This window comes from Lissotriton helveticus, chromosome 10, assembly GCF_964261635.1.
Source record: "Lissotriton helveticus chromosome 10, aLisHel1.1, whole genome shotgun sequence".
NCBI classification, from domain to species: domain Eukaryota; kingdom Metazoa; phylum Chordata; class Amphibia; order Caudata; family Salamandridae; genus Lissotriton; species Lissotriton helveticus.
Window position 1 is genome coordinate 104,326,010 of NC_136071.1, and position 14,023 is coordinate 104,340,032.

The following is a 14,023-nucleotide window of genomic DNA, read 5'->3' on the forward strand; positions in this document are numbered from 1 at the left end:
GAGGAGCCTACGGATATTCTGGGAAGAGCAGGGTGATTGGTCTGTATGATGATCTGAATAAGGGGTCATGGTTTGGTTTGGGGAATGTCACCAGTATGGACTGGCGCATGGATTTGGGGAGTGGTCCGGTTTCTAATGCTTCCTTGTAGACTAGGTCTACCCTTGGGGACAGTTGAGAGGAAAAAGTACTTAAGTATTCTATTGGGAAGTCTGGGGCTTTACTCTTGGCTAGGTGGCTGATTGCACTTTTAATTTCTGCTGGTGTGATCTGTTCGTCTAGGGTTGTCCTGTCAGCCACAGCTAGCTGTGTCATGGTGACCGAGTGCAGGATTTAATCTATGAACTCCCCTCTGTCTGGTTGTGGCTCTCTGTATAGCTTTGCATAATACTCATGAAAGGATTGTGTGATCTCCAACTGTCTATAGGTGACTGTGCCTACAGCGTTCATGATGCTGATAATGGGTTGCGTTTCTGTGTTTTGCTGGATTAGCCAGGTTAGTAGGGTCGCGGCAAGATTTCCTTCTCTGTGGGTTCTAGCAGCATAGGTGCGGAAATTATATCTGCGAAGGTCTGCGCAGGCTTCTGCGTACTTGGTTTTGACCTCTGCTAATTGCTAATCTCATTTGAAGTTTTCTAAGTTCCCATTCAGTGAGGTTTGTCTCCTGCAGGAGTATAATTAGCGCTTGATGGCGCTTGATGTACACATGGAGAGTGTATCGCTTCCTGGCTGTGTGGATGCCCCGGGCGTTTAGAGTGAGATACTTAATTTCTGTCGTCGGGGCCATAGGGGCTTGCGGAGTGCAAGATGGGCGGGTAAATGGGAGGGTCCCGGGAAACCTGCCCAGTGCCCTTTGGTGGGGAGCAACTGCACCTGGTGTGAGGCCTGAGTGTACCGGTGTGTAAGGTAGCACTGCATGTAGGAATGGGTGTGGGGTTGGGATATAATGTGGGATTAAACCCCAACTGCTGCGGGTAGTAGACCCAATGCATGGGATCTGCTGCAACGGACAACACATCAAAACTGGTACCAAGGTGTACCCTCTAGTGTTTTGGGAGGGAGTTCTTTGAATGTCTGGTTCGCGCACATCTCTGAGACTCCTGCACGAGATGGGGGGATTGTGGGCCCGGTGGGTCTGCATGTGTAGTTAGCGGGGGCTGTTGGGTGCAAGTGGTCTTGCGGCATGGCCGCACGTGTCGCGTCCTTCGTATTCGTGTTCATGGGACAGAGTGTTGTTACTGTGGAGGTGTATAGTGTGGGTTGTTGCACAGCATCCCTATATGAGTTTTCCGCCGTTTGCTGGGTACCTGTAGGTAATGTCTCTGAGTCACCATCTGAGCTGCAGGATCCGTTGGGTTCTTCTTCTGGCGTGAAAATGTGTGGGCCATCTTCATTGTCCGATGCTGAGAAGAGCACCCCTAGCTAAGCCGCCGCCTGGATAGCTTTCCGCCTCTCTGCTATAATCTGTTCCAGAGTCTGGGATGTCAATGTCTTGTTTTGCATCTGTGTTCCTGCTCTGTTGCGGGTGCCCTTCGACCTGCGTCGCGGGGGTCTGGAGACATTTGGATTTCTTGGACAGGCATTTCATAGGTCTTGATTAACTTGCAGGTTCAATTCTAGCCAGTCCAGGGTTCTTGGGGGTCTGTAAAGAAGTTTGATACCTCATTAGGAATGATTTTGAGCCGCACCGGGAACAGAAGAGAGTATTGCACATTGTTTCCCCTCAGCAGCTGCCTTACTTCCAGAAATGACGTTCTCTTCCGTTGCACTGCCCTGGAGTAGTCTGGGGAAAGCATTGCCTGTTTGTCTTCCACCGTGATGGGGCTGTTCTGCCTGAGAACCCCGAGTATTTTGTCTCTGTCCCTGAAGTGGAGAAGTTTAACTAGCATGGGATGTTGGAGCCATCCCAGGAGTTGTTGTCTCACCTGTACTCGGTGTGCTCTCTCGATTGAGAAGAAGACAGTCAGTTCTCCTTGCAGCATGAAGATTTGGAGCCAGGTCTCTAAATACTCGATCGGTTCCTTCCCTTCCACTCCCTCTGGTAGGTTCAGTATGCACAGGTTACTGCACATGGAGCGCCCTTCCAGGTCGTCTGTCTTGTCTTCCAGCAGCGCCACTCACGCCTGTAGCTCTTTGAAGGAGTCCTGTTGTGCTTTAACTTGGGGTTCAAGGACCCCCATGGTCTTTTCTCCGTCCATCACTTTGTCTGCCAGCTTCCGGTGGTCATCATCTTGTAGTAGGCGGAGATCAGTGGCTAGGGTACCGAACTGCTCCTCCATGGTGACACACGAGTGTTCTATGGCTGCTAGTACTTTGTTGAGTTTGTCTGACATGGCGGCGTTAGTGACAGGGTCTGTGGTTTGGTCTTCTTGGGTTGGTGATTTGGACTGCACAATGATGAGTGGCTGGGGCCCCCCAGTAGATTTTGGGCATCCCATGGCTGCGTGTTTATGGCTCTGTTGCAGCTGTCTTGTGAGGTCTCTGGGCTCAAGGCGCCCATGGCATTCTGCTAGTTGACTGGCACAGGCGTTGGTGGGTCACTGGTTACCCTCTGTCGGTTCCTTGGATGGTGTGGGTTCAGCAGGCAAGGCTTTCTAGTCACGGTGTAATGTTTCCCTCTGTGCGTGGGTGCTACAGTTCTAGAGGCACAGGTGGATGGGAGATAGCGGGGCGCGCTTGATCTGGTGCGGCTGAATTGTCTCTGTTCTGTGGCTATTTGGGCGAGGGCCTGTACTTCCCGGTTGGTTGGCCTGCACCCAGTTATACTGGTGTCATTGTCTCTTCCTGCCTGCCCTCTGCCTGTTCCTGTCGAGGGTCCAGCACCTCCCGGTTGGCTTCTCTCTGCTGCTAGAACTTATACTGTGGCTAGTGGTTCTTGGGGCTCACTCTCACATGGTGCCGATCCTCCCCTGGTAGCGGCAAGTATCCGGGGCCCCCAGTTGCCCTGCTTCTTATGTGGAGGGGGGTTGGTATCCCCTTTATTGGCGCAGCGGTCTTGTCTTTTGACGCAGTTTGGCTAGGCCAGATGTACAGAATTATGGGTCCTGTTGACCCCTTCCACTCTCCCAGCGTCTACGTGTCTGAAAGGGGCTCCCCGGGGGGCGCTGGATTCACTTGGAAGGGTGGAGAGGTGCAGACTCACTGGTTACTTGTAGGTGCCCCTGGCCGTGTATCCCTCGCAGGCCTCTTTCTAGGCCTGCGCTTCTAGCATTAATCTGAGCCTGTTCAGGGGCTCCAGGCCTCCTGGCGCCAAAGAGATGCTTCTGTCCACAGCTTTTTTTTAAACCTGCCTGCCATCGGTACAGTTGGAGGATCCGGCTCGTGGAGTCACAAGATGATCCCAGTGTTAGAATTGGCAGCAGCCAAACCTCTGCTTCTTAATTGCCGGTCTTGTGTGCGTGCTTTTCTCCGGGCTGCGCTGCCTTCATTAGATGTATCTTCCCGGGCTCTCGGCTCTCTGAGGCACGATACTGCTTACGGCTGCTACCAGGAGGGCGCACTGTTGGGATCAGGCACTCACCCCCGCGGCCGTCCGAGAGTGTCTGTCTAAGCCTGTCCCCTGCCCCAAAGCGGTTCCAGTCGGTGTGTCCGGTGTTCAGGGACCTAGCTGGAGTTCTCTGGTTGGTTTGCAAGCCCCCGTTGTGGCGGATGGATGAGGCTTATCGGGCCCTGGCTCCGAGCCTCAGAGGAACGTGTCTGCCATTGTGGCTGGTTAAGCCACGCCCCCTTCTGGATTCTCTGCTTTTGAGAGTGAATTTGTAATCTGGTCCTTCATTGAGCATGAGGAATTATTTCCCCTATAAGTAATGTTTCCATAAATACAAATGTGTGCCCTTTTTCTTGACATTTGGTATGTGGTTTCAGCAATGATTTTTGGCATGTATAGGTGTTGCCTAAACCTACTTTTACAATTGCATTAACTTTCTGTGTGTGTTTGTGTGTGTCTCAGAAAATATCAAGGAAGGGGAAAGCTGGTTGCTGCCGAATCTTATCTTTCAGCTGTTAATGTATTCATATTTAAATATTTTAAATAATTAAATTTAATTTAACACTATTTCCTATGAGTTGTATTTTAAGTCACTACCTCCATCGCTTTCTATGGGACGGTGTTGCATTGCCTGTGATTGGCCATGTGAGGTGCTGAATTTACTCCAGCTCTGGTCTCGAGTACATTTACTATGGGTTTGGGTTCTTTTTGGATGAAGTTTATTGGGTCCAGTGCAGAAAATGTGCCACTGGCAGAACTCCCTTCTAAATCCTATAGAAATGCCAAATTGATAAAAAGGAGGAGTACACCAGTGAGGATCTATAGCATTGGGAGGTCCTTGATCTCGAGAGTATCATAAGGGTACAAAGCCTACATTTTCAAGAGATCAATAGTTGCAAGGTAAGTAGCGGCACACTACTTTAGGCCTTGGTTTCAAGGAGAAACCTAGGCCAGCTGACTAAAGCCTCCACAAAGTTAGAAAAGTGCAGTTTGAAGTTTGCAGTAGGCTTACTCTCTCGCAGTGTGTATGTGTTTTGTCCCTCCCAAAATCCCTTAATAACCTTCCTAAATCCCTACTTACTCCTTCCGTAATCCCTCCCCTTAATTCATAAATGTTCCCCATTTTCCAGTCACTACTCCCTCTGCCAAATGTATTACAAAAAAGTATATGTAGATGTACTATGCTCCTCAGTCGGTCACAAATATCCTCACAGAAAAATATAGGAGAGTTGGAGGCAGAACCGAGGCATGGAGCTTTGTGAATAGCATTTTTAACACGTTAGTAGTACTACTGTAGTACTTCTAAACGCTAGTCAAAATTCGATTTGTGAATACGTCACTCATGCCTTTTCATTTCTATTGATCTAAAATGGAGTTCTCAGGGCTAAGGATGAACCCATGGGTGGAGTTGAAGCAGCATACTTTAGTGCCCCCCACCTTTCATATGCAACGTTTGTACCTAGTATGTGATTAACTGTATCCATATGTGTGCACTTTTTAAAATCATTTCCAGTAAGTGGTTAATGAGAGTCACTAGTATGTTCAGCTGATTATAATCAATGTATTCACCGTGAAAGATGTATGTTGTCTTTATAAAATTGCATGTGATATAATCACTATGACTAACTCTATTCTTCTAGAATCTGTTTAAATCTAGTGTTGGCCTAATCAGTAACTAGGCCTCAGTGAACATGTTACCATTTATAGTGTTTTGCAAGTGTCTTGTTTTTCTCTTCTTTGCCGGTCTTCTTTGCCGGTGTCTTATCTGTGCTCTCCTTAGATTGGAATATGTTCATTGTTCATTGTATTAGGTTAGCAAACTACTTATACATTTTAATTAACTGTTCGCCTTGAATAAGAAGAGTGAGATGGTGGGAGACATCATCCTGTACCAGGCAGACCGGACTGATGTTACATTCAAGGCCGTCCAAATGATTGCCTCCTTCATAGAAGATAGGGAGTCTATCGGCTCACAGAGAACACTGTATTTGTGTTGGTTTGTTCATTGGAAAATGATAAGGAGAAGCCTTCTATAATCTCCTTTCATATTTTAATTGTGTGGTCTTTAGAATAGCAGATCAGACCCTATCCTGACATTTGCTACGAGAAGACCTCTTCTTGACTCTACTGATTTCTCTGCCCAGAGTGTTAAGCTTTTTGCTTGTATACGCACACTCTTTCTATTGAATCTTAAATCTGGCTCACCTGATGCTGCACCTTCCTTGCAGACTTTCCCCTTACTACTTTCGATACTTTATTTAGAACTAGCAGCCCGTCCCGACGTTGTCCGGGAGCAATTAGGCTTCAGGGCCCCGCCCGCACCGACGTTGTCCGTGGGTCCCCCGGAGCCTTCCTCCATATATCGCAGTATTATACCTCTATGTTTACTTTGTACACTTTTGTAACCTGCACACGTCACTTTTTCCTCCTGTAATGCAGTATTATACCTCTATGTTTACTTTGTACGCTTTTGTAACATGCACATGTAACTTTTTCCTCCTGTAATGCACCGTTTGGCTCACTTTTGTAATGCTCCGTTTGCTTCCTCTTGCTCACGATTGTCATTTTTGATTCATTTTTCTGCCGCTCACCACTCCTAAATAAATAAATAAATAAATAACCTACCTCATCCGCCGCTCACCGCTCCTCCCCGCCTGTCTGCCGCTCCTCACCGCCTGTCCGCCGCTCCTCACCGCTCCTCCCTCTGCCATGTCCGCCGGTCCTCCTCGTTCTCCTGGACGCCGTTCCTCACGTCAGCACGCACGGAGCGGCCGGCGCTTCTTCCAAGGGACTATTTTTTTTCCGGTAAATTTTTTAAATAACATATATTTATTATGTTTATATAGCCTATGTCCATCTGCACACCCTGACGATTACAACGATGTATCGGGTGTGTGGATTGGCGCTGTGGTTCCCGAGTTTACCCGCCTCAAAGGTTCAAAGTTCTTCCTTTATAATAGTAGTATAGATAGTATAGATAGGGGAGTTCCTTTATGAAAGGTGCTTGGGTTATATATATTGCTTGCTGTAAGTTGTTCTGTTTTGGATACTCTTTTTGAGCACACCAGACTGCACAAATATTTTTGTATCAATTTTGCTAAATGATTTAAATTGTAACCTAAACTAAATTTGTGATAAAACCCCCTATGGTATGGGCACCAACTTCTTATTTTTGTGGAGCCACATTGGTTTCACTGTACTTGTAATGTGTTTCTGATGATGGCTACTTTCTTACACTTCAAGTCGACAATCAAAGGGCCACTTAGGGATTTTATTGTTTGATTTTACATAGAGAGGGAGACTTAAGAGACCCTACTCTGTCAGAGTCAAACATTGTTGTCATCTCGCTATTGTCCATCATCATGCTTTTGGGAAAGTGACCTGGAGCAGACTCTGTGTCAATGACTCAGAACCCTTACATCTTTCTCTTATCCTACTTTCTAATTATGGTGAATAGTATCTTGTTCTACCGGTTAGTTAATGGCAGGCCACTTAACCATTTTTTACAGTGAAAGAAACTGACATACTTTGGAATATGTTATAGCATGGCCTTTATGTAGTACACATGATGGGTGTTGAAACGAATGATTGCATGTAAATGTAGCTGTGATTAAGTGATATTCGATTTACATAAGAACACACGGAGAGACAGAAAAGGTTAGCAAAATGCAATGCTGGTTAGTTAGCTCTAGAGCCCAGCTCTGAATTAAGAGGTTGGGGGATTTGGACAAAGAAAATCTAGGTATTGATGAGAATAAATTAGAAGGAGGATGCAGCAAGCTATGGCACAAAGAACTTGTAAAGGCACTTTTACTTATACGTTTAAGTTTTATACTTACTTGACAGAAGTTGCTAGTTACTCTTTCAAGATAGCCAGAAAGAAATCCATAGCTTGTAATTGTATTTATTTGTCCCAGGATGTTGTTAATTAAAGTGGAATTTCCCAGAGCGTCTGCAAGAAACGTAGCATCAGCCAGTTCTGTTGAAGTGAGATTAGCTGGACTAGTCATCTATGTAGGGAGAAAATAAAATACATCAGTCGTACACCACATAATACTGGAAAAATGCATATATGTACACACTATGTAATCATATAACATTCCTGTGATCATTGACACTTAAGATGCAACTCTTCTAACTTTTTCCAATTTCAGTACAAGGATATAACATTATTTCATTTTTATGCGGCTACGTTTCAGGACATCGAACAGTAGCTGAGGTACTCTCCGAAAAGCAAGATTTTTTTATGATATAGGCATTTTAAAAGGTGCTAGTTGGGCTGCTGTCTCTAAAGGCTGTGTGCAACAGCAGTAGGCAGCCGGTGCCAGGTTGTTTGCAGGGCTTGGCTGTAACCAGGCCCTGCAGTCAATCCCACTGTGCTCGGGCAAAGGCCATAGGTGTTGGCAATAAGTCAACTCTATTGCGTACCGCAGGCCATATTTAGATGTCTCTGCCTGCCTATCAGAGATCTCTATACCCTCTAAAGAGGTGCCAGGTGGCAGGTGCGCATGCAGTTGACTGTCGACATCGGTTAGGGAGCTGGGCTTGGTTACAGGTCAGGTACTGCAGTTACCCTTCGGTGTTTACAGTTGAAGGCAATGCACAGGAGGTGCTGGGTGCCTGGGGTTGGGCCGAGGGTCTGGCTGGTGGCCAGTCCTTGCAGACAACCACAGTTGCACTCTGGCAATGTGCAGCAGGAGTTGACTACACCTGGTGGGTTAGCGCAGGCCAAGCCCTGTGGGATTCAGAATAGATTGGATTATGCAAAAGAAATAAAAAAACTCACCAAAAAACCACATTTGAAAGCTTGGGGCCCTGTGTGTCAAGATTAGTAATTGCAATTTCCAAACTTAGATTTTTACCAAATCGCAAATTATAATGTATAAAAGTTTTAATGTAAAAAATAGCGATTCCTAGTGGGTTGCAAATTGACCTACCTCATGAATAGGAGTGAGGTTAGTCACGATTGGCAACCCGTTCAGAATCTTTGCCATTACTATGAGATGTTGGCCTGCTGAGGTCAGCAGAACATGTTGGTGCTTGATTTTAAACAGAGCCATCTTAAAGAAAATGCAACCCATTTTCTTTAAGAGTAAAACAAGATGCATTTAAAATACAAATGAAAAGCATAACTTTCATTTTTTTCAAGTAGGGAACACTGCCTACTGTTAAAAATATATATGTTTTTACATTCTCAAGGGGGAAGGGGAACCCTTTCCGTTTGCAAATTATTGTATACCTCTTTTAAGGAGGTGGTAAAGTATAACACTTTCGTGACCCTAATTCAGTTGCAAAATATTAACCCATAACATAGGGAATCACTGTTTAGAGAGACACCCCGAACACGCCCCTTCCAAATAGCAATACATTATGATTTCCTAAAACAATTAGGTGATCACTAACATGGTTTAGTACAATTGCAAAAGCCATTTAGCTTTCACAAATACTGTAATTTAGCAAATAGTAGGATGTGTGCTTGCTTAATGAGTTCATACATCTAGACCTAAGTTATGATTCAGGCTCAGATACACAAAACACTTTAATTTACCAGTTAGGGTCTAAATATTCTGTCTTTGTTTTTTGCACTGGAAAAGTGTTGTCCTCAGCAATGCAGGCTGAGAGTGAGACACTCTATCTCACCTGCACATGACAGATTTGTTTTGCAATTCACTTTAAAAGCATACCCTGGTTCGCTTTAGCACCTCTGCTGCGGGGGAAGGTACATAGCTCCCTCCCACCTCAGACATTGGATAAGAAACAGAAATATGAAGCCAATCAATGCATGCAGGCTTGACCTTTCAGCCTCTTCCTTTTCACTCTGTCCTCTACTATGAGTGTTCAGTAAGGATTCTAAACCAACCCAACACTGCCTAGAGAAAAAAGGAAGAGGTGAAAGCCTGAATAACAGATAATCCAGGGCTCTGCAGGGCAGAAACCTAAAGCACACTGGACTGTCTGACCGGGATGGTACCTAGGCAAGTCACGTTCCTCAGGCTAGGGCTAGGAATTCTGCAACCAGAGACAATCTGTAGTACGGCTTGCACAGGCATCGCTATGTGCATGTGCCAGCCATCAGACAGATTCAATGCTTGAGACTGCTTGAGACTGCTATGTGACCCTCTCATGGCTATTCTACAGAAAACAAGGAGGGTGAATACCCAAAACCCATAAAGATGAGTCACCACTGTAAAATAGTTATATTTCCATCTGTATCCATATGCATCAGAGGAAAGGAAGTGTCTGTGGATGCAAAAAACACAACAGAATGAGGGCTTATTCCATGCCTTTTGTCATTGCAAAACTATCAGGACTCAATTCATGAGGCTTTATTTGTGAGTACCTGTGTCTTACTTTAGACTTAGGTGGAGCATATGAAGTTCCAATTGTTCTTTTAGATCTCTTGAGCAAGCTGATGTTTTTCTCTTCGGAAGTTGGATTCTTCTACAGAATAACAGCAGTGTTCTAAGTCTACCATTGTCATAGAGGGCAGCACCTTTTCTCATCTGATCTGTATTTGTTGAAACAGGTGGCCCTTAACAATTCATTTCTGGACCTTTTGGTCTTCCCTATTGCTTGCTCTTTGTGAATTAGTGATGTGATATCACCCTATGCTAGACCACCCCACTTCAAGTCATCACACACTATGTTTTCAGTCCTGGGCATTGATGTGATGACGTAATCCATTTTAAGTGTTGTAGCCTTGGTTTGCTTTATTTTCATGAATTAGACTTACCCAACTGAAGCAATGATTCCTAAGTAAAAATCCCAGGCCTAGTAACAATGTCCATCATAACATGTTTTAGGCAGGCAACCTGCCCTAAACTATTGTTCAATCTACTTAGGCATCCAAGATTTTCATGGCAGCCTTGACTTTGGATTATTTAATACTTAAAATGAATTCCCAGTATTCAGTCTGTGAACCTGGTTGAGAAATCTGGTCTGGAGAATCCCATCGCAATCAGGGAGTCTAATTTAGAGTTTGGCGAATGGAGTGGAGGCCATCTGGATGTCATAACCTCTGCCATCTCAAAGGTACTCCATCTGACAAATTTAGGCATGACCACCGTTCTAGCTGTCCTCTCTGTAGGTTGAAAAGCACTGCTGTAATTGATGTTTTTTTTCTTCTTTTTAGTATAAAAAGGTTTGGTGTACTGTAATGTTGGTTTTGACACCCATCCTCCAAACGTTAAAAAAAAATTGTTTTTGCAAAGATAACTCCCAAAGCGTAGTTTGTAACTTTGGGAGTGGGGGATCATTATTATTTTGTTCCTGTCCCTCACCTCTAGGTTTTTCTTAGAGGTTTTTGCTAGATGGGGTGACCGTGTAATAATCTTCCTCTGATGGCCCCTACTCCGTTGGGCTGTCAGAGGAACTATTTCATCCATAGAGTCAATGGAGGCTCCATTGACAAAATACTAAAGGCCTGCCTGTCTCTTAATAAAGCATGCAGATCCAGGGTACATCTGTCAGTGTGCTATGTTGTGTTTGCAATGGAGTACCCTGTCCGCCACAATCTAAACCAGGGCCAGAGTTACTTGGCCTCAGGTGTGACATCTGAGTCTTTCACTTGTGGTGACCTATGGGCCTTTACTTCAGGCTCTCAAGTTGGGGGCCAAAAAACCCTTTTATCTATTAATATTCAAGGTGGCTAAGCAGAGCAGCCCGATGCTTACCCAGGAAGGCTGGAAACTCTGAATTCAGCAATGCAGAAATTAAAACACAGAAAATGAGGGTGGAATTGGTGGTTTAATTTGAAATGGAAAAGTACTTCAAGACATGCAAAACTTAATACTAGGCATAAATTGAAAAATGAATACAAATTGGATGGTGCGAGAACCTAGGCGTTGAAAACTAAAGATGGTGTGCACTAAGGAAAGGCCTCAAAAGTCAACTAAATCCCTAAATACAGACTACACTCCGCTGGCTCAACCCACTTTTAAAGTTGACGTGCTTGCAGTACATAAAGCCATAAAATGACAAAAGCAACAATGCCCCATTTATGCTTTAAGGAAATCGTGTGGTATTCCTTTATAGAAAGTAAAGTCACAGCGCATTACACACTGATTCAACAATGAAATAAAAGCATTTCACTATTATTAAACATTTCAGTAGATTACCACAAATATGTGTATGTTTTGCTTTTCACTATGACAAAGTAACATCTACGGGATGTGATACAATTTCAATATTAGAATTAAAAAACAATGAATATTACAGCAAACTCAGTGTTCTAGCCAAAGGACAAGTTACTTACCTTCAGTAACTGCTTTTTTGGTAGAGACATGGTCTAGCTGCAGATTCCTTACCTTAGAATTATCCACAGGTGCCAGACTGGATCCGGAAATGTATCCAGCAGATCCTCTGCGCGTCGTTGAGGGCGTCGTTTGACTCCATAGCGTCATCGTCCACTGGATGGAACTTCGATGGGGCCCATATAAGTCCTTCCCCGATGCGCTGATGTCAGTTTCTTCCATGACTAATTTCCGTGCCAAAACGCAGAGCCACCATAGAAACTGGTTATGGAAACAGTGTGCTAAAAAGATAGATACATCTTTAAATTACCCACTGCAAGTGGTAAAGTACTATAAAATTATTTTAAGAAATTGATCCTGTAGCTAAGGAGAAAACAGTTTACAGAATGGGGAGGATGGATCAGTAAGTAATCTACAGCTAGACTATGTCTCTACAAGATAATGCGTTACCGAAGGTAAGTATCTTGTCCATCTGATAGAGACATCTAGCCGCAGATTTCGTAGCTTAGAATTAGATACCATAGCAACACTACCCCTGGAGGTGGGTCTGCGAACTGACCGTACCAAAAATCCATATATATAACCAACTGGTCTACTGAAGTAGAACCCATGGCAATGGAAAAACAATGTATCGAAAGACACTAATCAATATGATTTGACCTATTACTCAGACCCAAGGTTGGGATTGGAACCATGAATAGCTGAAGCCCGGAAGATCAGGGCCACAGGAACTATAACAGAACAAAGCTTGGCGTACCAACAGCAATTGAGACTATATGGGGAGAAACACAGAGAAGAAATCTCAAACACATACACAGCAGAGGAAGCATGAGGCATACTTTCACTACAAGGACAAAAAAAATCAAGTCTTGTCCTGCGAGGACTCCAAACGCAGGAACACCACTAGAAACACCCAAGCGAGAACCACAGAGAGGTGGAGAAGAAAAGCAAGCATACAAAAATATTTCCAAAACAGTCTCTTAAAGGTGACAGGGAGGCAGTGTTCCAAACAGATATATAGATATACAAATATCGAGATACAGATATATATACCTATATCTAAGACATACACATGTCCATAGAGCATTGCCATACCAATAGTAGATAATATAGTGATATATAAAATATATCAATGAAAGATAGAAAGCAGCACCACGCTGGTGTTCATGGACATAACTAGTATGGGGCTGAGCAATCGCCAACATAGTACCAAGAAATAGAAGGAAAGAGAGTGCGAGGGAATCACATCCCTCCACAAAATAAAAACCGGTGAAGCATTAAGAAATCACGCTGGTTGATTAGCAGCCTGAAAAAGGCCGATAAGAGCCAAATCCTGAAAGAAAGCAACATGAAAAGGAACCCTCTTATAAAGAATGCAAAGGTGAAGTGGGCCTAAAATAGGCCAAGGTGAGTAAATGCCAACTATTGGAAGGACCTGACAGAACAAGTCAGAACAAGGACATGAGGTCGGTTGTAAAAAGAAGGAGGGATAGAGAATCTGAGACTCTCACATGCACGACCACACCAATAAAGAATGTGGAATAGACTAGCAATAAAGGAGATCAGCAGGATGAAAACAGAATAGAGGGAGTAACATTCTGTAACCTACTGATGAAAGGTAAGAAAGTTTCCCAAAGAAAATGAGAACGGAAGAGAAAAGATGCCCTAATGGAAATCACTGGTAAGGGCCAGAATGTGGATTGCAGAGTAGAGACCCTACCATATGTTCCACTGCTTCAGTAGAAAATCCGTTTACAAAGGGTGCTCCCTAAGAGAATCAAGTAAGACAAACGATGCACCGGTAGTGGCATCTCAACAAACTGTACACAACCTTCCACAAGGTGAAAACAAGCCACAGTATCCCGTAAGGGATAGCAAATTAGTCAAACGAATGGCAATACGCCTAGCGCAAGTGCCCCTAAGAGCAGGTAACACAGATAATCAATCTCAATTAAGAAATACCATTGAAAATGATCTCCTGGTTGAGGAACACTTCAGCAGAGATAAGAGAAAACACTATTCAATAGGAAGTAGAACCACATAAGGTCACAAAGAAAGACAACTTGTCATCTGCAGTGTAAATACAAAGAAGAATAAGACCTGCAGAAACAGGAACACCACTCTGGGTGACATGCTATATGAGCTGACCCACATATGGGCCCTACAAAATGCATACCAGAACACAGATGTAAGTCAGTGACACAAAACAGAATAACAAGCTGGACATGACCAACTCAGCCGTAGAATAACAATGACGTTGCGAGAAGGTAAACAGAGCTAAGTGTC

General features: G+C 44.2%; 1 protein-coding gene across 1 annotated transcript in view; it reads right to left on the minus strand.

Moving 5' to 3' along the window:
* LOC144783948 (uncharacterized) overlaps window positions 1-14,023 on the minus strand; it is a 376,042-nt gene that overhangs the window by 262,879 nt on the left and 99,140 nt on the right. Inside the window, exon 21 of the mRNA XM_078662677.1 lies at window positions 7,325-7,495. Within this exon, the coding sequence (XP_078518803.1) occupies window positions 7,325-7,495 (171 nt within the window). The remainder of the gene's footprint in view (window positions 1-7,324; window positions 7,496-14,023) is intronic.